The sequence below is a fragment of the Nesoenas mayeri genome, assembly GCF_963082525.1.
Source record: "Nesoenas mayeri genome assembly, chromosome: 9".
Classification (NCBI taxonomy): Eukaryota; Metazoa; Chordata; class Aves; order Columbiformes; family Columbidae; genus Nesoenas; species Nesoenas mayeri.
Genome location: NC_137557.1, coordinates 16,894,434 through 16,916,026, shown reverse-complemented (window position 1 = coordinate 16,916,026; position 21,593 = coordinate 16,894,434). Strand labels below are relative to the sequence as shown.

At 50.2% G+C, this 21,593-nt stretch overlaps 1 protein-coding gene across 5 annotated transcripts; it reads left to right on the top strand.

Moving 5' to 3' along the window:
• The first annotated feature begins 6 nt into the window (after positions 1-6).
• Positions 7-14,950, top strand: DNAJB11 (DnaJ heat shock protein family (Hsp40) member B11). 5 transcript variants are annotated; one of them, XM_080349798.1, is made up of 10 exons: positions 7-246; positions 375-531; positions 4,349-4,446; positions 5,366-5,498; positions 6,369-6,511; positions 7,054-7,136; positions 8,257-8,314; positions 8,876-8,987; positions 9,324-9,483; positions 14,303-14,950. In XM_080349798.1, exons 1-10 carry the CDS (start codon positions 179-181, stop codon positions 14,359-14,361), a joined length of 1,071 nt encoding a protein of 356 aa, XP_080205924.1. In that variant the 5' UTR covers positions 7-178; the 3' UTR covers positions 14,362-14,950. The 5 variants fall into 5 exon arrangements, with proteins under 5 accessions (XP_080205924.1, XP_080205923.1, XP_080205925.1 ...); XM_080349797.1 differs by having other exon boundaries at positions 14,061-14,950; XM_080349799.1 differs by lacking the exon at positions 14,303-14,950 and adding an exon at positions 13,647-13,673.
• The last annotated feature ends 6,643 nt before the right edge of the window (positions 14,951-21,593 follow it).

Sequence of the window (21,593 nt, the reverse complement as noted above, 5' to 3'; positions counted from 1 at the left end):
GGTGGCGGCCCGCGGCGCGCGGGGTCGCGCCGCTCTCCTATTGGCCGGCGGCGCTGGCCGGGCCCTGTTTCCCGTCTGATGGTGGCCGGGCCGGGCGGGTGGTTGTGGCGCCGCGGACCCGCCCGGAGCCGCCGCTTCCCTCAGCCCCGCCGCCCCGGGCAGGTCTGGCCGCTCCGTCATGGCCCCCGGCTGGCTCGGCCGCCTCTGCCTCCTGCTGCTCTGCCTCTGCCAGGAGGCCGCCGCCGGGTGAGTGCGCCGGGCCGTGCCGCCGGGCCTGCGTGTTCCCTCCCTCGGCGCCGGGCCTGGGCCCGCACTCCGGGCTCGGCGCTGACAGGGCCCCGCTGCCCTCCCCTCTCTTTCTTCTCCCTCCTCAGGAGGGACTTCTACAAGATCCTGGGGGTGTCCCGCGGCGCCTCTATCAAGGACATCAAGAAGGCCTATCGCAAACTGGCGCTGCAGCTCCATCCCGACAGGAACCCCGACGACCCGCGGGCGCAGGAGAAGTTCCAGGACCTGGGGGCGGCCTATGAGGTGAGGCCGGGGGCGGCGGGATCCCCCCCCACCTGCGGGGGGCTGTGGGGAAGGGTGAAGTCCTGACTCTGTTGGAAGGAATTTGGGGAGCTCTAAGTCCTCTCAGCCCTTCCCAGGTCATGCAGGGTGGACAGGGTTCGTGGTAAAACGTGCTGTGAGCATGAAGCCGAGCTTGGCCAGTGACTTGTTTCATGAGGCTTCACTATATAGTGTTCAGGGGAAGGTGAGCGCTGAGGCTGTGGCCCTGTTGGAAGGAATTTGGGGAGTCCCAGACCTCCCAACCCTTCCCAAGTTGTGGAATGTAGATGGGTTTTATCGTAAAATGTGCTGCGAGCATGAAGCTGAGCTTGGCCAGTGACACGTTCCATGAGGCTTGGCTCTATAACATCCAGGGGAAGGAGAGAAGTCATGACCCTGTTGTAAGGAATTTGGAGAGCCCTAAGTCCTCCCAGCTCTTAGGTTGTGGAGAGCGGATGTGCTTCATGATAAAACATGCTGGGAACACAAAACTGAGCTTGGCCATCAACTTGTGTCATGAGGCTTTGTTCTATAACATTGAGGGGAAAGAGAGGAGTGAAGTTATGACCCTGTTGTAAGGAATTTGGAGACCCCTAAGTCCTCCCAGTTCTTCTTAAGCTGTGGAGGGTGGACGGGGTCCATGGTAAAACGTGCTGTGAGCATGAAGCTGAGCTTGACCAATGACTTGTTTCATGAGGTTTCACTATATAATGTTCAGGGGAAGGAGAGGGGTGAAGTTGTGACCCTGCTGGAAGGAACCAGAGAGCACAAAGTCCTCCCAGCTCCTCCCAGACCATGGAGGGTAGATGGGGTTCATGGTAAAACATGCTGGGAACACAAAACTGAGTTTGGCCAACGACTTGTTCCACGAGACTTCACTCTATAACATCCAGGGGAAGGAGAGGAGTCATGACCCTGTTGTAAGGAACCCAGAGATCGGAGAGCCCCAAGTCCTCCCAACCCATCCAGACTGTGGAGGGTGGACGGAGTTCCTGGTAAAACATGTTGTCAGCATGAAGCTGAGCCTGCCCAATGAGTTGTCTCATGAGGCTTTACTCCGGGGAAGGAGAAAGGAGAGCTTCTAGGAATATAAAGACCTTTCTATAAGGTGCAGGCACAATACCTCCTTCCCTTATATTGAATTTCAGACATTCTACTAAGTGAAAAACAAAGGTAGGGAGGCTGCCAGGCTGATGAGAGAGCTCTTTCTGTCAGCGGACAAAAAGAGGCCTTAGTTCACTTAGCCAGGAGAAAGTGAAGGCAGCAAGTTAAAGTTATTTATGAGTTATTAATAGTTCTTTGGGGAAGAAATAGAGTTGCATCAACTGTAAGTATTGGCATGTATAGGGCCTGGCTGTAAGTTTCAGCTGATAGGAGGGGAAAGGTGGTTGGTTTGCCTCTTAGAAGGTGTTAAGATGGGAAAAATAAAGGTTAATCACAAATGCACGAGGCTGTCTGTTGTTTCCATAATAAAATAGTAGTGTACAAATGATACTTGACACTAATAGCCCAGTGCATGATAGCCCAGGGACTCACTTACAGAGTCCCTTTGAAGGAGTCGAGCTTCCGAAGGGAAGGGTTTCTGTTCTCGGTCCACAGCTGTAGCCTGGCTTGTGTTTCCATCCCTGACGTTCCTCAGATATGCAAATATAAAATAAATGAGGAAGTAAGAGAAACAGCTTGAATGCTTTCCTCTTTGGTCAGGAAAAAAAAAACCTGTATTCACTTTATTTTTATATCAGAGCCAGGACTTCTTTTTAGTTCAGACTTATCTGGCTGAACTCTGGCAGGGAAATTGGTGAAGGTAAAGAATTTCTTTTTGTGGAAAAAAGTATTTGCCAGCTGTCATTTGCAGCATCTAAAGATTGATGCATGTGATTTACTTCAAACCTGTGGTGTCATTTCTGTGAGTTGGGATTGTCATATTTGACAGTATTTAAAGCATGGGGAGTGTTTCTCTCCCTCTTCCTCAAGCTCCAGTTTAAGTCTAAACAGCTGAGAGTACTTTTTCTATTAAAAACATTGGGGAGAAAGTGGTTCTAAAATCCAATCAGTAGGGATTGTGGTGGCAGGAATAGCCGAATATTCATTTTATGCACAATAACCATATCTGCGTCCCCCTAACCAGGGTATTATTACTGCACAACAGCATCCTTGTTCAACATAGAGTGTGGAGTTCTGTGTTAGCACATGAAGTGAGCTCTTGTCAGGTGCTGGTGAAAATTAAACTAAGAAACTTCCCTTTAAATTCTTCATTCGTGTGTGTTTTGCTGGGGGACATGCATCAGAATATTAAAATCCAGTATTGATGTAAATCTCTAGCAAAGCCTTCAAATAGATTGTGGGGAAAGTAGGTTAATTAAACTACTCTGTCTTCATTTTAACAGCCAAAGGAATTTCCACCCTGGTCTGAACACCAAAAGGAGACAAGTCCCATAAGAGGGAACTGAGACTCCACTACGTACAATCAATAGCCTCAGGGTGCTTTGGGGATGGAGTTTCCAGGGTATTTTTTCTAGGCTGTGGTAGCTTTACTTACAAGGCAACCTCATGTAAAAGAAACAAGAACTCTCCTCAAAATACTCTAGATCGTGTTCTGGAGTTGTGATCTCCAACAGGCTGCATGAAGAAGGAAAATGAAGAGAAAAGCAAATATTTTGTCGTCTTAGTTGTATTGCTCGTGATATCACCAGGATTGTGCAGGACTCTGCCGGAAGAATTTTGCTCTGACACCAAGAGATCACGGAATGAAAAGCTTATCCCAGTTTTAGGAAATGTGCTTCTTAATGCAAAACCTGAAGGGACAAAGGGAGAATTGAGCTCTTACCTACTAGATGGAGCGAGTAAAGTCACTGTTGTTTTTTTTTTCCTGCTGCTAGAACTTGTAATCTTTACAATTTGAGGCTGTTTTTTATTGTTGAACCGTCTTTTCCACCTGTTTAGTTGCTTTTCCACTCCTCTCTAGCCTCCTGAAAGCTAATCTGGCAATTTTAACCTTCGCAAACACAGTATTACACAGTATCACAGTATGTTTGGAATTGGAAGGGACCTCAAAAGATCATCTAGTTCAATCACCCTGCTGGAGCAGGAACGCCTAGGTGAGGTTGCACAGGAACATGTCCAGGTGGGTCTTGAATGTCTCCAGAGAAGGAGACTCCACAGCCCCTCAGGGCAGCCTGGGCCAGTGTCTGTCACCCTTACTGAGAATAAGTTTTTTCTCAAATTTAAGTGGAACCTCTTGTGTTCCAGCTTGATCCCATTACCCCTTGTCCTATCATTGTTTGCCACCGAGAAGAACATGATCGATGGGAGAGGAAGGGGAAGGAAGACAAAATGTGATGGGAAACTTCTGAATCTCTGGGGGAGGAAGGAGCAAAGATCAAGACTTAGGAATTAAACTCAAAGCTTTACAGTCTTGAAAGCCCTGTGTGTTGGGTTGTGTTATTCTGCCTCAGCACTGAAGTTACCTGTAACTTTTGCTGCCCTTAGCTGCAGAGTTACCATACTGGGTAGGTTCAGCTTCGTAGCAAGCTTGCCATCGTTGCTAATTGTTGTGAAATAGGAGCCAGAGAAATACACGTTCTGTGTGTGTGTGAAGAACAAACTGAGAAACGAGGGTGGTATTATATGGATTTTCAGCACGTCCCCCTTTGTAGGAACCAATTTGAATTATTCCTTCAGATTCTTTTTTAATCTTTAAGATAAATTCAGTATTGTTAATATTTTGTGTTGCTTCTGCTGCTTCAATAAACTAACATTTAAATAAACTAAGGTCCTGTTTGCTTGTTCCCTGTGCCAGGTGCTGTCGGACGAGGAGAAGCGGAAGCAGTACGATGCGTATGGCGAGGAGGGACTGAAGGACGGACACCAGAGCTCCCATGGAGACATCTTCTCCCAGTAAGGAGCTTTTGCCACTTTAGGGCTTTCTTACAATTGGAATTTTAATTTTATGATGTTTGACACCGGCAAAAATCAACGTTAAGGGCTTTTACGCAGTGAGGAGTCACTAATCTTCAAGAAACAAGTTCACAGGTGCTGCAGCTGCATTAAACATGTAGGAACTTGCGTTCTCTGGTGTGTAATTGATGTTTAACGTGTTGTCACACATCATGTGTGCGCTTTGAGAGTCACTTTTTCTTTTGCTCAGTAATGCTTTAGCAACTTACACTACATTTCAGAGCAACTGTAGATTTTTGGATCGTTAAAACCTGGAAGTACTTGCACATAGCTTAGGCAGAAACTGATCTTCTCTTTGTTTAAGGCTCCTTTGGTTCTGCTAGGCGCAAATTTACTAACAATTCTTAAAGTTGCTCTTCTCCTGTCATCCTTCTGGGTGAGAACTTGCAGAATCTTCTGATGTGTTTTGAGGAAGAATACACAGACTTGCTAGGGTGTTTTATTTTCATCCCCCTTGTCCTCAAACTACTGAAAACCAACCTGTTAGTATTGACTAGATGACGCACTAGTCAGAGTTTGCACCTTGTGCTGGTAGCTGAGCCGCACTGCAGCACGGAGACGACTTCCCTTAGACCTTGGGCAGATTTTGAGGTGTCGGCATTCAAGTCCTGCTCCAAAACTCGTGGTTTTTAGTACAGAAAACTCTTCCAAAGTGACCGCTTTGTTTGAAGGCATTTAGCGGGTGTCCTCAAGGAGCAAAAAGAGGGATCTGGATGTACTACGGTGTTTTTGTGCTGCTCTGTCAGGGTCTAGAAGGATTTGCTGAGCAGCACGTTGCTGCTGCCTTGGCTGTCTTTTTTCAGCAAAACCTTATTTAATCAAAATTCCTTCCTGAACTAATTGGTGTGCTTTACTCCAGCTTCTTTGGGGACTTTGGGTTCATGTTTGGAGGGAACCCTCGCCAACAAGACAGGAACATTCCCCGAGGGAGTGACATCATCGTGGACCTGGAGGTTACGCTGGAGGAGGTGTATTCAGGAAACTTCGTAGAAGTAAGTTGGACCTCTTGCCTGTCACTGTCCCCAGCGTGTCCTCAGGTTTGAGATGCCTGGCCATGCTGGAAACGATATCTTCTCCCAAAGAACGGAACAAAAATGGAGGTTTGTTTTCTCAATACCTCGCAGTGGCAGTGGAGGCTGTTTATTCCTAGCAAATAACACACAGCAATACATTTATTCACCTGTGCTATGTGGCAATTTCTCTATAAAAAGATGCTTCTTGTGACAGTTGGCTGTCAGTGGCCACCTATAGCTTTTTATTGCAGTAGCCCAGTTGAAAAGGGTGTAATTGTTCTCACTCTAGAACTCCGTGATAATTGAGCACCCATTCATAAGCCTCAAATTCACTTTGCAATTCTTGTTGAGGATTTTCTGGGGCCTCTTTATATGGCCAAACATGTCACTGTAAATTTGTGGATTACATACTCGGCAAATGTTTGGTGGCTTTTTAATTTTTTTTTTTTTAAACAAGCTACATTTCTGGTGCTGACAATCCCTGCTGTTCTGCATGTTAGAGTTTGTGTTGAGTTTTTATTGTGGTAATTGGGGAACTCCAGATAATTTTGTCTGTCGTGTGGGACAAGGAAGCTATCATAACCAAAGTGTGAGGTGTTCCAGTGTCACCTTTCCTATCTAGAAAGGTCCAGGAAAAGCAAAATGCCAATAGTGGTGTTGGAAAGAGTTTTTCTGGTATGTAATGCGTGATCGGCAGGATGAAAAATATCAGTGTGTTTCGCTGAGGCTGTTCGGAGCTACTGTGGGGGCAGCACACGCAAAACCAAATGATGTTCAGGTTGTTTGAGAAATGCAGAGCATTGGGGAGACCCCAGGGTGCTGGTATTGACCTCGTCCTCTTCCCCATAGGTTGTCAGGAACAAGCCGGTGGCAAGACAGGCGCCCGGCAAGCGGAAATGCAATTGCCGGCAGGAGATGAGGACCACCCAGTTGGGTCCAGGACGCTTCCAGATGACTCAAGAAGTCGTTTGTGATGAATGTCCAAATGTCAAGTGAGTTTTACGCTCTTTACTGCTCTGTGGGTGTTTATTCTAAACCTGCCACTAGATGGAGGAAAGTATCTGTACTCCCAGTAAGACCCCGGGAATTTGGAAGAACTTAAAGCAAGCTTCATATTTCTAAGGAGCTGGGATTTATTCTTAGAGATGGCCAGCTTTGTTAGATGTAGAGCTCCCCAGTTTGCTCTTTCAGCCTCTTATTCCTTGAACAACTCCAGTGGTAGTTCCACAACTGAATGTGAATAAGCAAAATCAGGAAAGCCCAGAGTTCCCAGCTGGGAACAGCTGGACGTGGAATACTGTGGTGCAGTCGCATATCTGGATGCTGAATGTGCATTTAGGAGCTTAACCTTTTCCTTCTCTACTAGGTGAGTATCAGCAGACAAGAAAGGCAGCGCTTGCCCTCCAGATTGAGATGTGAGCAAGGAGAGAGTAGGTGTTAACTTGTGAGGGTGTTCTCATTACCCCAGTGATGTAAATTGGTGTGTCCACCTTCTGTTGAGATCTTAGTGCTCACTTGCTCTTCCCCTTCACAGGCTGGTGAATGAGGAGCGGACACTGGAAGTGGAGATCGAGCCCGGCGTGAGGGATGGGATGGAGTATCCTTTCATTGGGGAAGGTACGTGTGGGCTCTGCACAGCTGCGCAGCTTGGATTTGCCCCTTTTCCATCACGCAAGGCTGGTTTTTATAGCAGTGAAAGTGCCCAAGCCCTGCTTTGGGTCACCTGTCAGCATGGGTAGTTTTAAGTGCTGCATCCTCTCCTGGCTTTGGAAATTCCAGAGGTTGAGGGAGCGGATTCTGCCCCTCTGCTCTGCTTCCCTGAGACCCCCTGCAGCTCTGCGGTCCTCAGCACTGGACACACATGGACCTTCTGGAGAGGGGCCAGAGGAGCCACAGAAATGATCTGAGGCTGGAACAGCTCTGCTGGGGGACAGGCTGAGAGAGCTGAGGTGTTCAGCTGGAGAAGGGAAGCTTCGGGGAGACCTTAGTGTGGCCTTTCTGGACTTAAAAGGGGCCCATAAGAAAGATGGGGACAGACATTTCAGTAGGGCCTGTTGTGACAGGACAAGGGGTGATGGTTTTAAACTAAAGGAGGGAGGTTCAGGCTGGACATGAGGAAGAAATTGTTGTCCCTGAGAGCCTGGCCCAGGTTGGCCAGAGAGGTGGTGGATGAACCATCCCTGGAGACATCCCAGGCCAGGCTGGACGGGGCTCTGAGCAACCTGAGCTGGTGCAGATGTCCCTGCCCATGGCAGGGGGGGCACTGGGGGAGCTGGGAATGTCCCTTCACCCCAGACTGTTCTGTGATTCTTTGTTAATCTGATTGATGCTCCAAGTTCCACTCCCTTTGCTGGTACTCAGGGCACACACAGAAATAAGCTCAAAATGTGATGGTTTAGATAACTCTTGAGTAGGAACATCTATTCCAGGGTTGAGTATGTGAGGGAATCCCCTCTGCCCAAGGAGATCAAGTCCTTCAACATGGAAAGGACATCATTAACATGCAGGCAAGTCTTTTAGAACAGCAGAGAGGTATGAGCTCGGTGAGGAAATACTCCAAGACCTAGGTTCTTTCGTAACAGGTATGTGTAGGGCAGGTTTTAGCCATGTGAAGATGAACTTGTTTTTTTCCTTTAGCACGTGAGCTGCGAATCTCTCTTGTGTTTAATATGCTGCTTGTTTCTTCAGTTGCTGCCAACTATCTCCTTTAAACAGAGCTTTTCTTTCTCTTCCATAGGTGAACCCCACGTGGATGGGGAGCCAGGTGATTTGCGCTTCCGAATAAAAGTTCTTAAGTAAGTAACTGGCCCAATTAGACCCTTCTTTCTGGTTTTACTGGGAAGGAAGCTTGCAAGCAACTTTCTGGCCAGTGTTTCCCATGTAGCTTTATCCTTCAGCAACTTTGGTGCAGCCGCGAGTCTGATACCCAGGGCTGTGCAGGATGTTCAACCCTGATGCCGCTGCAGTAGCTGGATTCAGCAGTCTTAAGATGCTGCGATAATTCCGCTTTTATTTTGTTTGGCTTGAATTCTGACATGCAGAAGGAGCTCCTGTGTGAATCACATGGAATATCTCCTTTTTCCATCAACATATATCTCTCTTTTGTAAGGAAGTGCACTACTAAAGAAGCTGTGTGAGTCACAACTTCTTGACACGCCTCACCACTCATGGCCCTAGAAATAGAAAGGTTATTAGTAGTATATATCTCACACAGGAAAATGAAGTTAAATATCATTCATTCTTCACTTCCTCTCCAATTTGTGAATTCTCCAAGCTCAAAAATAGAGGGGAGGAAGCTAAAGGACCTATTTCCCTATGGGGAAGGAGGAAAGTTCCAATGTCTCTTATTTCCCCAGGCACCCAGTCTTTGAAAGAAGAGGAGATGACTTGTATACAAATGTGACGATCTCGCTGGTCGAGGCACTTACAGGCTTTGAAATGGATATCGCCCACTTGGATGGGCACAAGGTGAGGCAAGGGGTTGTGTGTAAACCCGATTTAACTGCAGGTCTCTTGTGCTGAGGTTTTTGCTAGAGACTTCCAGACCAGTTCCATGGATCCAAAACAGGCTCAGAACAAGGGGTGCACAGTGTGGGTCTGTGTACAAAGCTGTCACAGCAGTGATTTTTTTTTTTTTTTTGTTAGTTCTCATGTGTCCTGGCAGTATTATTGCTTGGGCCCCTTGAATATCATTGATTTTGGCAAAGAATTTACATCAGTTGAAGCTTTTTGGTGGGTTGGAAGGGGGGGTATTGGGTGTACACACACAACACTAGTAACATTGGAAATTTCTCTTGTCTCTAGGTTCATGTTGCTCGGGATAAAATCACAAAACCGGGGGCCAAACTGTGGAAGAAAGGAGAAGGTCTTCCAAATTTCGATAACAATAATATCAAAGGCTCCCTAATAATAACGTTTGATGTGGAGTTCCCCAAAGAGCAGCTGACAAACGACCAGCGGGAAGGTGGGTGTTTTAAAGCTCCGTCGCGGCAGTGGGGCTGCACAGACCTCTCGCCAGAGCTGATAAGAATTTGGCAGGACGGAAGCATCAGCCCGTTGCACTCAGGAGGAGCTCTGCTTCCCCCATGCCCCTTCTGCAACATAACACAGTTGGCTGATGCCCTGAGATTAACTTCCATTTCCCTTTGAAGCAAGCGAGGTTGGCTGTTGGTGGTGTAGGGAACCAGATTAGGTTGGGATGTAGCACTTGGCAGGTTTGCAGGTGCTTTGTTTCGTTGCCGGCCATCTGTCTGAGCTGAACGGTGTCCTGGGCTCAGCCTCTCTTTGCGCTGCCTGTGCTGGGATGGGATCACAAGCTGTTTTCGAGCTCCTGTTTCCACTTTCTTGGACGCAAGACTTTTGAAAATCGATCTACTGTCAAAGGTAAAGAGTGTTGGGCAGCATCAGGAGGAGGGTTGTTCCCCTTTACATCTTCTACCCTATGTGCTTTGTGGCCGTATAGAATCATCTTGGTTGGAAGAGATCCTTAAGATTGAGTCCAACCATAACCCACCCCTGGCACTGCCCCATGTCCTGAGAACCTCATGTCCGTCTGTCCAGCCCTCCAGGGATGGTGACTCCAGCACTGCCCTGGGCAGCCTGTTCCAATGCCCCACAGCCCTTTGGGGAAGAAATTGTTCCCCACATCCAACCTCAACCTCCCCTGGCGCAACTTGAGGCCATTTTCTCTCATCCTGTCACTTGCTACTTGGGAGAAGGGCACAATGCGGATGTGTGGTAGGAGAGATCTGCCCTTCAGCTTCAGCAGTCAATTAAAACTCAACGAACTGCACAGAAATCCTAAAATTAAGAGGAGGGTCCGTGCTGTACTCGTAGCTGGAAATTCCTCTTTGCTTCAGCAGCCTCTGCAGTGGGTTCTGCCGCTCTGCGCAAGGCACCGAAGGAGGCATCAAGGGCCATGTCCTCTGCTACAGGGTAAAGAAATTTCCTGGCACGTACCAGTGCAGCTTTTTGGAAAGTTCCCTTCCCCAGAACTTCTTCCTGCTCATCAGGCCTGTTGTACTTTCTTCTTCCAAAGGTGGATTCTGGCAGCTGTCATGGTAGAATGAGGCAAACACACAGCTTTCCTCAACTCTTCGTGTTTGCAGAGGGAAGCCAAGCCCTGGGTGAGCTTTTCTCAGCCCTGTGACACTCTCTGCTGTGTTGGTGACACCGTGGTACTGTTCAGAGATCAGTTGTCCAGCGCTGAGCGATGTTCTGTGCTTCTGGGCTGTGCTTGGAGTAAACCTGGTTTGTGTTTTGGCCCCTGTTGCTTTTCCGTCTGGTCGCAAGCGTGTTGTGCCCGACAATGGCGTCAGCGTGAAGTCCCATTCCAGGATCTGCTGCCCTCCTTGAAGCTTTGTAAGTTGATAGCACCTTTCAAACAGATGTGAGGTTTTTCCAGCTGTTGCTCTTGATGGTTTGTGAATCCACTGGGCAAAGAGCAGCAACAGAAACCTGAATGTCTGTGAAAACCACTTGCACACCTTTATAGATCTCCTGGAAACAGAGAGGTGATAGTACAGGTGTGAGTGCGTTCAGAGACGGAGCCTTTGGGTGTTCCACCCCATCCTGATGCAATTCCCCACGTCCCAGGAGACGGTGACAGGGTGAGCAGTCAGCTGTGTGCTAGAAAACCTCCAAACATCCAGCGATGGAAGGAGTTTTTGGGAGGGAATAGGTCTGTCCACATTGTACAGGAGCAGCTCAGCGTACTCAATTCAAAGGAAGGCTGCAAGCTTCACAATTCAAAACATCCCTTTTTTCTTATTGTTGGCGGTGGTCCTAATTTCTTATCTCCCCACCATATGTGCAGCTCCTGGGGCAGTCAGAAGATACTCTGACTCCGAGGGCACCACTCTGGTCAGCCAGAGTCAGGGAAAGCTTTAGAGTCAGGGAAATAATATGCTTGTTTTCCTGCCAGTGTGACATGGTGGAATTTATTGCCTGTTGATCAGAGGTGACTTTCTCTTTGACGTATCCCCTGTTCATCTCTACTGCCATGTGTTTATCGCCTTCTTTTTGGAGCTTTGGATCCAAAGCTTTAACTCTGGGGTGCTCAGAGAGGCAGCAAAGTGTCCAGGCTGGGTTGTAACCTCTTATCTGTTAGTGGCGTTAGAAAATTCTTGACGTTTGCTCTAGTAAAAAATGCCTGAGGCTGCAGTAGTGCCAAATATCAGGAATCCTGCCTGGAATTCCTGACAGAGCACCAGAAATATCCTGTGTGCTAATGAGTGTGTCCTTCAGGCCAGCAAGCAACTGCCTAGAGCTCGCTAGCAGGAAACGAGGTACAGGAATGGTGCGAATCTTGCTTTTTTCAGGGTTCCTGGAGCTCACCTTTCTCCAGCTATGTCCTTCCTTTCAAAGAACTGCACATGCAGGAGCCACATCCTTGTCCTCGTCAGCCGGGAAGTGACTTGGAGCTTCCTTTGGCTGGGGGGGAAGTGATTTCTCTGGATTCTCTTCAGGAGATTTTCCTCTTCAGGAATCTCTGGGCAGCAAGCAAGAGGTGTCAATAGTTTTTGCCGGGCAAAGAGCCGTCTCGGTTCCAGTGATGACCTCCAGGACAGTTTTGCAGTATTTTAACGAGGCTACTGTAACCTTATGCATCAAATTGGTGGTTTTAAAGGACATTTGTAGCCAGAATGATTTAAGGATAGACAAGCAGGACAAGGTTTGCAGGGAGACAGAGTCTCTTTTAGCTGGATTTCCTGGAAGTTTGGGGGTTTTTATATACAATAGATTGATTGATTTAATTACTGATCTTCCCTATCCCTGCCTGTGTTAACTTAAAGTTAACAACCGCTGTGGTATTTTCTAGGGTTTGCTCCCCAGGAACAAGTGACAGGATGAGAGAAAATGGCCTCAAGTTGCGCCAGGGAAGGTTGAGGTTGGATGTGGGGAACAATTTCTTCCCCAAAGGGCTGTGGGGCATTGGAACAGGCTGCCCAGGGCAGTGCTGGAGTCACCATCCCTGGAGGCTGGACAGACGGACATGAGGTTCTCAGGACATGGGGCAGTGCCAGGGCTGAGTTGTGGTTGGACTTGATCTTGAGGGTGTTTTTCAACTAAAATGAGAGTGTTTCTCTCTGTTTTGGTTCCTGAGAGCCCCTTGTAAGGCTGGTCTGAGCTGCTGTGCCCCAAGGGACCCCGTGTCCAGTGTGTGACCATGCTGACTTTAACAAGGGAGTCCCCTCCGATTATCTCTGGAAAAACAGTGTGATACATCCCTTCTTACCAACCTGTTTCCTCCGCTTTATGCGGATTCGCCCTTTAAGCAGCAGCGAAGCCCTTTGCCAGCCCTTCCCTGGCAGTGCTGACCCCAGGAGATGAGCTATTATTAATAATATTACATTTTGAAGGGCTGAGTCACTCTTATCCTGCTCTGGTAAGAATTTGATACCCACAGGACCTCAGGGCAGCCGGTTCATTGAAATGTTTTCTGAATGGGCTTGGAGAGCTGGAGAAGGTGGTGTTTGTAAAGTCATCTGGACTCCTTTGTGAAAAAACTGAAGATTTTCAAGCCTTCATTAGGATACTTAAACACACAAATAAGTTTGCTTCTCTTACTTGCCTTCAGGGCTTGCTTTCAGTGGACAGGAGTGTCCCCAAGCACCTCGTTCCGGTGTGAAAACCTCTGCTCTCTCATTCCTCCTATGGGTTTCTGGAGCTGGAAAGTCCAAAGGACTCAAACGTTGCTTTCTCCCCATTGTATGAGCAGAATCCTCTTGGGCTGCTGGGGAGATGAGCTGTGTGAATTAGACCCTGGAAATACTCCCAAAAAGTATAGGAAAGCGCCAGAACAGCATCAGTAACCTCGGTGTCGTTACTCCTTGTAGGAATGTGTTGTAGGGAACCAGATTAGGTTGGGATGTAGCACTTGGCAGGTTTGCAGGCGCTTTGTTTCGTTGCCGGCCATCTGTCTGAGCTGAACGGTGTCCTGGGCTCAGCCTCTCTCTGCGCTGCCTGTGCTGGGATGGGATCACAAGCTGTTTTCGAGCTCCTGTTTCCACTTTCTTGGAGGTGAGACTTGTGAAAATCCATCAAGGGTAAAGAGTGTTGGGCAGCATCAGGAGAAGGGTTGTTCCCCTTTACATCTTCTACCCTATGTGCTTTGTGGCCGTATAGAATCATCTTGATTGGAAGAGATCCTTAAGATTGAGTCCAACCACAACCCACCCCTGGCACTGCCCCATGTCCTGAGAACCTCATGTCCGTCTGTCCAGCCCTCCAGGGATGGTGACTCCAGCACTGCCCTGGGCAGCCTGTTCCAATGCCCCACAGCCCTTTGGGGAAGAAATTGTTCCCCAGATCCAACCTCAACCTCCCCTGGCAGAGGAGGAGGGACCTGGAAAGCTCATCCAGTGCGATCCCCCCGCCGGAGCAAGAACACCCAGATGAGGTGCCGAAGGAGCAGGAGCAAAGCTGTTGCACTGCTGGGTTTGGGGGCGTTTTTCCTTTCATTTTCATCTTTTCCACGATGCTCTCAGGCTACCACAAACTCAGAGCCCTTCTCCGCTAACGCTTTCCTTTCTCTCCCAGGTCTCAAACAGTTGTTGAAGCAAGGACCGGTGCAGAAGGTGTACAATGGATTGCAGGGCTATTGACCTGTGGCAAAACGGGACTTAACGTGAAAAGTCAGATGTGTTTGCAAGTCTTTTTCTCCTGCCCGCCGTAGAACGGAAAACAGGGAGGGTGGGGCAATTGTTGAGGTCTATATAAGTTTTATTTTCTTTGTAAATGGTGAAAGTGCTCAAACGAGTTGGAAATACTACCCTTTTCAGGACACAACTGGTGCTGCCTATCGTGTTCCACATCCTGGAACAACAAAGAGACTCCTTGAGGAAAAAAAAAAAAAAGGTGGGGAAAGGAGTTTTAAATTCCACGCAGATTGGAATCTCTGGTTTTTAAATATTTTGATGTGACTTTTCTTGACCATCCTAACATATTTTCATAGCTTCTCCCGCTTTTTATGTCCTTTGTGTCAGTCTTTTCCAAGTTCCCGTTGGTTTTGGTGGGTTTTTTTGTTAATCCCAGCCTTTCCTTCCCTTCCCATCCAAGTCCAGAGCGTGGGGTTGGTTCAGAGTCTGCGTTTCTGGGGCGGTCGCTGTTGGGAGTGGACTGGCGTGGATTATGTTGGACCCCACGTATGGTTGGGCAAACAGAGGAAAAGAGTCTCCTAAGACTCCTGTGCACTCTCTTAACTACCAAGTAGTCCTCTTGTCCCAAAAATTAATGCTCGGTTCTAAATTTCAAGTCGCAAGAAGACTCCTCAGACTTTCACGGTGGGATTTGTGGAAAATAATTAGAACGGTTCCTCATGGCCTTGGCTCCTTGTTGCCCCCAAATGTAACCAAGAGCTTGTCTAGAAGAGTCCACTTACCTCCTGCACTCTGTCCTCTGTGAGGACGGGTGACGATAACAGCACAGAAATAAAGTTTTGAGTTGGAATGGCAAAAATGACCGGGTTGTGTGTTTGGGCAGCATTTACCTTGGGAGAGCTGCGGGATGGACACATGAGGAATGGTCCCTTCAGAGATCTGAGCTCTGAGCTGCTGTGAGGGGTGAAACAAGAGCTGCTCGTTCCAGCACAGAGTTGTGGTCAATGGGGCAGAGTCCAGTTGAGGCCTGTATCTAGTGCAGTGCCTCAGGGGGCAGTACTGGGGCCGGTATTATTCAATATATTCATCAGTGATTTGGATGAGGGAACAAAGTGACTGTCAGCAAGTTTGCTGATGACACCAAGCTGGGAGGAGCGGCTGACACTGGAAGCTGTGCTGCCATCAGAGACCTGGACAGGCTGGAGAGCTGGGCAGGGAGAAATTTAATGAAATAGAACAAGGGCAAGTGTAGAGTCTTGAATCTGGGCAGGAACAACCCCAGGTTCCAGTGTAAGTTGGGGAATGACCTGTTGGAGAGCAGTGTAGTGGAAAGGGACCTGGGGGTCCTGGGGACAGCAGGGTGAGCATGAGCCAGCACTGGGCCCTTGTGGCCAGGAAGGCCAATGGTACCTGGGGTGGGTTAGAAGGGGGTGGTCAGTAGGTCAGAGAGGTTCTCCTGCCCCTCTGCTCTGCCCTGGGGAGACCACACCTGGAATCTTGTGTCCAGTTGTGGCCCCTCAGTTCCAGCAGGACAGGGAACTGCTGGAGAGAGTCCAGCGCAGCCACCAAGATGCTGAAGGGAGTGGAGCATCTCCCGTGTGAGGAAAGGCTGAGGGAGCTGGGGCTCTGGAGCTGGACAAGAGGAGACTGAGGGGGGACTCATTCCTGGGGATCAATATGGAAAGGGGGAGTGTCAGGAGGATGGAGCCAGGCTCTTCTGGGTGACAACCAGTGACAGGACAAGGGGCAATGGGTGCAAACTGGAGCACAGGAGGTTCCACTGACAGAGGAGAAGCAACTTGTTGGGGGTGAGGGTGGCAGAGCCTGGCCCAGGCTGCCCAGGGAGGTTGTGGAGTCTCCTTCTCTGCAGACATTCCAACCCGCCTGGACACCTTCCTGTGTAACCTCATCTGGGTGTTCCTGCTCCATGGGGGGATTGCACTGGATGAGCTTTCCAGGTCCCTTCCAGTCCTTGACATTCTGGAATTCTGTGAACCAAGGGCACTTGTGCTGCTCTGGTGTCCATCATGAAGCTTTGAGCATCCCTGCCAGAGACTCATCTCCACTTAGCAGTAAGTAGCTTTTTCCAAGGTAGGTTTTTTTTGAGGTAGGGGTTTTTTTGCTCTTTGTTGTTTGTTTTTCTTCATTGTGAGCTTTTGTAGCTCAGATGTGAGCAGGGAGCGGTGCAGAGCCCGTGTGTGCTGCCCTTGCTCCGGCCACGTCCCACCCAGCCCTTGGGCTCCAGCGGAAGCCGCAGCACCGGGAAGGTTTCCTGTTGGATCCTTTGGACGTTTGCCTTGGCAGAGCAAAGCGGGGGCTTTGGGAACAGCTCAGAGCGGGGGGCGAGGCAAATTTGGGACACCAAACTCTTCACCTCAACACTCATTTCCTCAAAATCCGTAAGCATTGGCCATTAATTGCAGCCGCTACCTATTTGGTGACCGACTTCCCCGGTGTCTGCAGGCAGCTCTGTCCCCACTCCCCCTTAACTTGGATTTATAAGAAACCTCAGACTTTAGAGCAACTCAGGTCTCCCTGGTTCCTGTTATCCCAGCCCCTCAGGGCTCTGTTTGACAATTCCCTTTCTACCTTTCGCTGGCCCGCGACCACTCTGCCAGCGCTCGCCTGCGGCAATAAAGCCAAAAAGCCACGATTTCACCCCAAAGTCTTGACTTTTGCACAGGAGAAGGTGTTGTGATTGTTACCTGCACCCCCAGCAGCCGGCAGTGCGTTTATTTCAGGCGTGAGCGCTTGTTCCTGCCGCTGCTTTTCCTTTCCCTGCTAATTCCTTTCCTTCCTGTGGTTGGGTTTTTTTGTTGTTTCATTGTGGGTATGAACGGCGAGGCCCGCGGGATGCAGAACAGCAACAATAGCTGCAGAGCCCCAGCTCGTACCGGGGCGAGGAGAAAAACAGCAAAGCAAAGCCCAAATCAAGGCAAACAACCCTGTTTCCTTCCATTTTCCTCCCCGTCTCTGTGTGCGGAGCCATGTCTCCCTCCTCTCCCCGCTTCAGACAAAGCCGCTGGGCTTTCTGTGCAGCGTCTCCTTCCAACATTTCCACTCATTTCGGGTTTGCTGTTTGCCTTAAGAAAGTTCCACAGCTTCCAGGGTGTCGGGAGGTGTTTGCCCAACCAGGGGGACGTAGAAGCTCTTTGGTGGCCGTGACACCCGCTGTCCCCTCTTCTGATCACCTCAAGCTGGTGTGAGTCGCAGCACACACAGATTCCTTTATTTCCGATAAACACTCAGGACCAAGTAGCATCCTGAAGGTGGAAACCTCCGAGCTGGGAATCCTGTCTTTATTTCCAGCTGTTGTGCTTAAATTGGATCAAATAATTTCCTCGTCTCCTTTTACCCCGAATCCTCGCACAAGTCAAGGATTGTTGATGGTTTAGATGGAGGCGCGGTGTTCAGTTCTTCCAGCAAAGCGCTTGGCCTTGAATGTATTTCCAGAAGTCCTCGGTGGCTGGAGAAGGGGATGTTTGGATACGTCCTTGCGTGGCTAAAATGAGATCATGATTTCTGAATTGAAGGGGTTTGATCCCCTCGGAGGTTGTGGCTGTACATGTTGGTGCAAGCGGCTCAGAACTGCTTTTCTAGAAATCACTGCACCTAAAGCCATATTGCCCATCCCAAACCAGATAGGGAACTTTTGAGGAGTTTTGACGCTGAGTATGTGGGTCCTGAGGAGCAATCTGGCCTGATTTGTTTGTTCGCTGCAGTTTCAGTCATGCAGGGAACAAATCCTGAGTTACTTCTTGCCCAGAGCATCCCTGAGTGTGGGCAGGGGGTGAAAATGTTCCCCAACAGCCATTTCTTCTCCATGGGAACTTCTCCGCAAGCACAGTGGTGTTTTTTTTCCAAAAAGCTTGTTATTTTGAAGCACTTATCTATATCTAAACTTTTCTGTTCCTGAGAGACAGGCGGTGGAGATGGGAGGGGAGAAGCAACGGGTGCCAGGAGAAAATTGCTCTGAGGACGCTTAGATTTGTGATGTTCCTGAATCACAGATGGTTTGGGTTGAAGGGACCTTCAAAGGTCACCCAGTGCCCCCCCTGCCATGAGCAGGGACATCTTCACCAGCTCAGGTTGCTCAGAGCCCCGTCCAGCCTGGCCTGGGATGTGTTTTCCAGCACAGCCCTTTCCTCCGCTGTTCAATATTTCCAGGGACCTGCCCGCTCTCCCACAAGCTTGCGGGAAAGCAGATACCAAACAGCCTCCACCCCAAAAATCTTGTTGCTTCAAAATAAGCATCCTTTGCTCAGGGAGAGCAAAAATCCCCTCGCCCCAGCGCAGCCCCGGGTTAAAAAGGATTTTCCAAAGCTGGTGATGCCGGAGACAAAAAAATCCGGGGCTGTGACAAGGTGACGTGTGGGGGAATTCAGAACGGAGCTTGTTTAGACCAGAACAGCGATGATAACGCCAGCACACACACTGAATGCGTCAGGGACGTTCACGAGGATAATCCCGTCTTCCTGCTCCCAAACGTCAGTCCGGTGCTGCCCCTTTTCCTGATCAAAACCATCAGCCCCATTTTATCCCCTTCCCACCCCACAAGTACAGGAGCCCCTCGCTGCATTTTCAGGCAGCTCCTCTGGTCCTTTATCCTTGGGAATGGGCAGGGGACCGCGGCTGCCAGGACCTGAGGATGCTGTGGCAGCGGCTGAAGGCTCCCGGAGGACACAGCTGGGGACATGCAGGGACATGGGCAAAGGGGAAAGCTGGTTCCTCACACGTTGGCATCGCCTTACTCACTGGAACAACGTTCAAGGCTTGGGAGTCTTATCTCAGCCCTTATCCCAAGCAGTGATAGAGGAGCCGAGTGATGGAAACCAGGCAGTGTGGGGAAAGCAAAGCCGGGACGGTTGGGTTGGGGGAGATGCTGCTTTGGGAGGGTTGGTTAAAGCCAAGTTTATTCACTAAGAAAGCAAAAAAAAACCAAAATAAGCAAATTTAAAACAGCTCTTAGTTGACAGGATATGTGGTTAAGCCCGGGTTGTGATCAAGGTAGACGAACAACCAAATTTGGGAGAGGATGGGCAAAGGATGTGGCCACCAGCCGCTGGAGGGATGGTACATGGAGCAGTGGGGCAGGTGGTGGTGCCCCCACAATGAGGCAGTTTTGGGGTGAGGAAGAGAAATTTTGGGGCTAAAATGTGCTGGGGGTGGATGCTATTGCCATTGGGGACCTCCCTCCTGCTGTGACGGACACAAAGCAGGCCCGGGGGGCAGGAAAAGGGCTTTTCCAGAGAACTTTAAAGTGGAGATTTCCTCATCTGTCCAAAACATGACGCATTTCAGAAGGACAAAACAAAACAACCTCCCTGGTTTCTCTGGCTGTCCCGGGTGCCATCCCTGGTGCCGTTGTGTCCCCCGTCACAGCCCTGGGGCATCGCTGTCCCATGGGATCTGTGCTCTGTCCTCCCTACTGGAGCTGCAGCCCGGGGTGGGGGGACTTGGCGCAAGAATCACTGGGGGTCTGGGGACCGCGTTGTGACATCTGCAGAGATGTCCATGTCCAAAATCCACGGCAGAGCCGCCATGCAGCCGTTTCTCCCCACTGTGAAGTGGCTACAAGTGTTTTTATCCCTTTGTGGGGATAAAACCTCCTGTGTCCGACCTCCAGCATCGGCCCCGCGTCCCCGGTGCCATGGCGGGGACAGGCCGTGCTGGGCCGCGGCACAGCCCCGGCCACGGGCCCGGCGATGACGTCCCCCTCCCTCGTTGTTTTTGGATCCTCCGGCCTCTTGGCTGCCATTCTCTGTACAAAAGAGCCCTCGGAAGGGTGGGGAGCACCCTGGCCCCTGCTTGGGTGGGTGGCTGGTGGCCAAGGTGATGAGATGTCATCTTCGGAGACCTCCAGCACTCCGACCCCGATGGCATCCTCCCGTCCCCTTGCTGGCCTGCAGCTCTTTTCCCGGCTCCCACCCTTGGAGCTGGAAGATAATCCAGCAAAGCTCCTCGCTCCTGCGCTGTCCCCAATTTTGGTGGCCCGAGCCAGGTCCTGGCTCATCCCCAGCCCCTCCTGCCCCTGGGGCAGCAGAGACGAGCACGAGAGGGGGTCAGCTCCAAATCTTGGAAAGAAAACGCAGCCAAGAATTTATTATTCATATAACCAAAGCCCAAGTGGGCTAAGAGCAGATTTAGCTCAGATTGGACATTGCAGGAAAGGAAAATAAAGCAACAAACACTTGTTGGATGGTGCTAGTAACTCAGCTTTGCATTTCTTTAGCTGCTCCTTGGGGAGCGGTTTCTTGCTTTGGGGTCCCCACTGTGTCACCCAGGTGTCCCCATGCTCCCGTGTCCCTCTGGGCAGCATCCAAGAGCATAGAACGTGTTGATCTGTGCAGAAAAAGCACCCCGTTATGGCCTGTCCTCAACCTTGGTGCCTCCTGCGAAGGTGAGGAAATGAAAAATAAACAAAGCATCACCGCTTGGCCATTGGACAAGTGACTTGATTGAGTAGAAGTGATGCTGCGGGCAGAGGGACGGGGGCTCAGGAGCCACAAACCCCAGTGGCTGCTCTGCAGGGGCCTCGCAAACTCGCTGCATGAGGTGACACGTGGGCTGCTGGCACCGACGAGCCCACCCGCCACAATTGTGTCCCTGTCGCCTGTGTCCCTGTCACCCATGACAGACCCGCAGCCAAATAAGTGACCACAGTGGGAGAGCAGACAGGGTGCATTTATTAGGGGACAGCTCCAAGCAGTGTCACTAGGGTGTGACATCCTCCCCCCAGGCATTTATCCCCCTCCCAACAGGGATAAATAAGGGGTTTGACGACCTTTTTTGCCTGTTTCTCCTGCCATTTTCCCCCACACACCCCTCCACCCCATTTTTCCATCCGTGTGTCCATGTTCAGGCTCAGTGCATCACGTCAGCTCAGCGTGGGGACTGTCACCAGGGTGGGAGCTGCTCCTGGGGGGACAACCCCGCTGGGACAGGGCAGGGAAGCCACTGGTGGCCTTTGGGAGCAAAGCCCGCGATGCTGGGGAGATGCAGGGCATGGGGACAGGCGACATGAGTTCGTCCCTGCATCCATGGGGTGGCGGTGGGTCCATCCCTGATCCACAGGGTGACACGAGTCCATCCCTGTGTCCACAGGGTGATGGTGGTTCCATCCTCTGCCATCATGGAGTGACAGTGAGTCTGTCCCTTGCCACCATGGAGTTGCAGTGGTTCCATCCCTGCATTCATGGGGTGATGCTGGGTCCGTCCCTGGTGCCACAGGGTGATGCTTGGTCCGTCCGTGTCTCCATGGAGTGACATGGGTCCATCCCCTGCCACCACGGGGTGACATGGGTCTGTCCCTGCCTCTACAGGGTGATGGTGGGTCGGTCTCTGCTGCCACCAGGTGATGGTGGCTCCATCCCCTGCCACCACGAGGTGACGCTGTCTTGGTCCCTGTCTCCATGGGGTGATGATGTGTCCGTCCGTGTCCCCACGAGGTGACATGAGATGGCTGCTGGCTCTG

Excerpts from the sequence above, each read along its gene's own strand:
- DNAJB11 (XM_080349795.1), top strand. The coding sequence starts at position 179 with ATGGCCCCCGGCTGGCTCGGCCGCCTCTGCCTCCTGCTGCTCTGCCTC. Across the intron at positions 247-374 it reads TGCCAGGAGGCCGCCGCCGG|GAGGGACTTCTACAAGATCC; the intron begins GTGAGTGCGCCG and ends CTCCCTCCTCAG. Across the intron at positions 8,988-9,323 it reads CCCACTTGGATGGGCACAAG|GTTCATGTTGCTCGGGATAA; the intron begins GTGAGGCAAGGG and ends TCTTGTCTCTAG.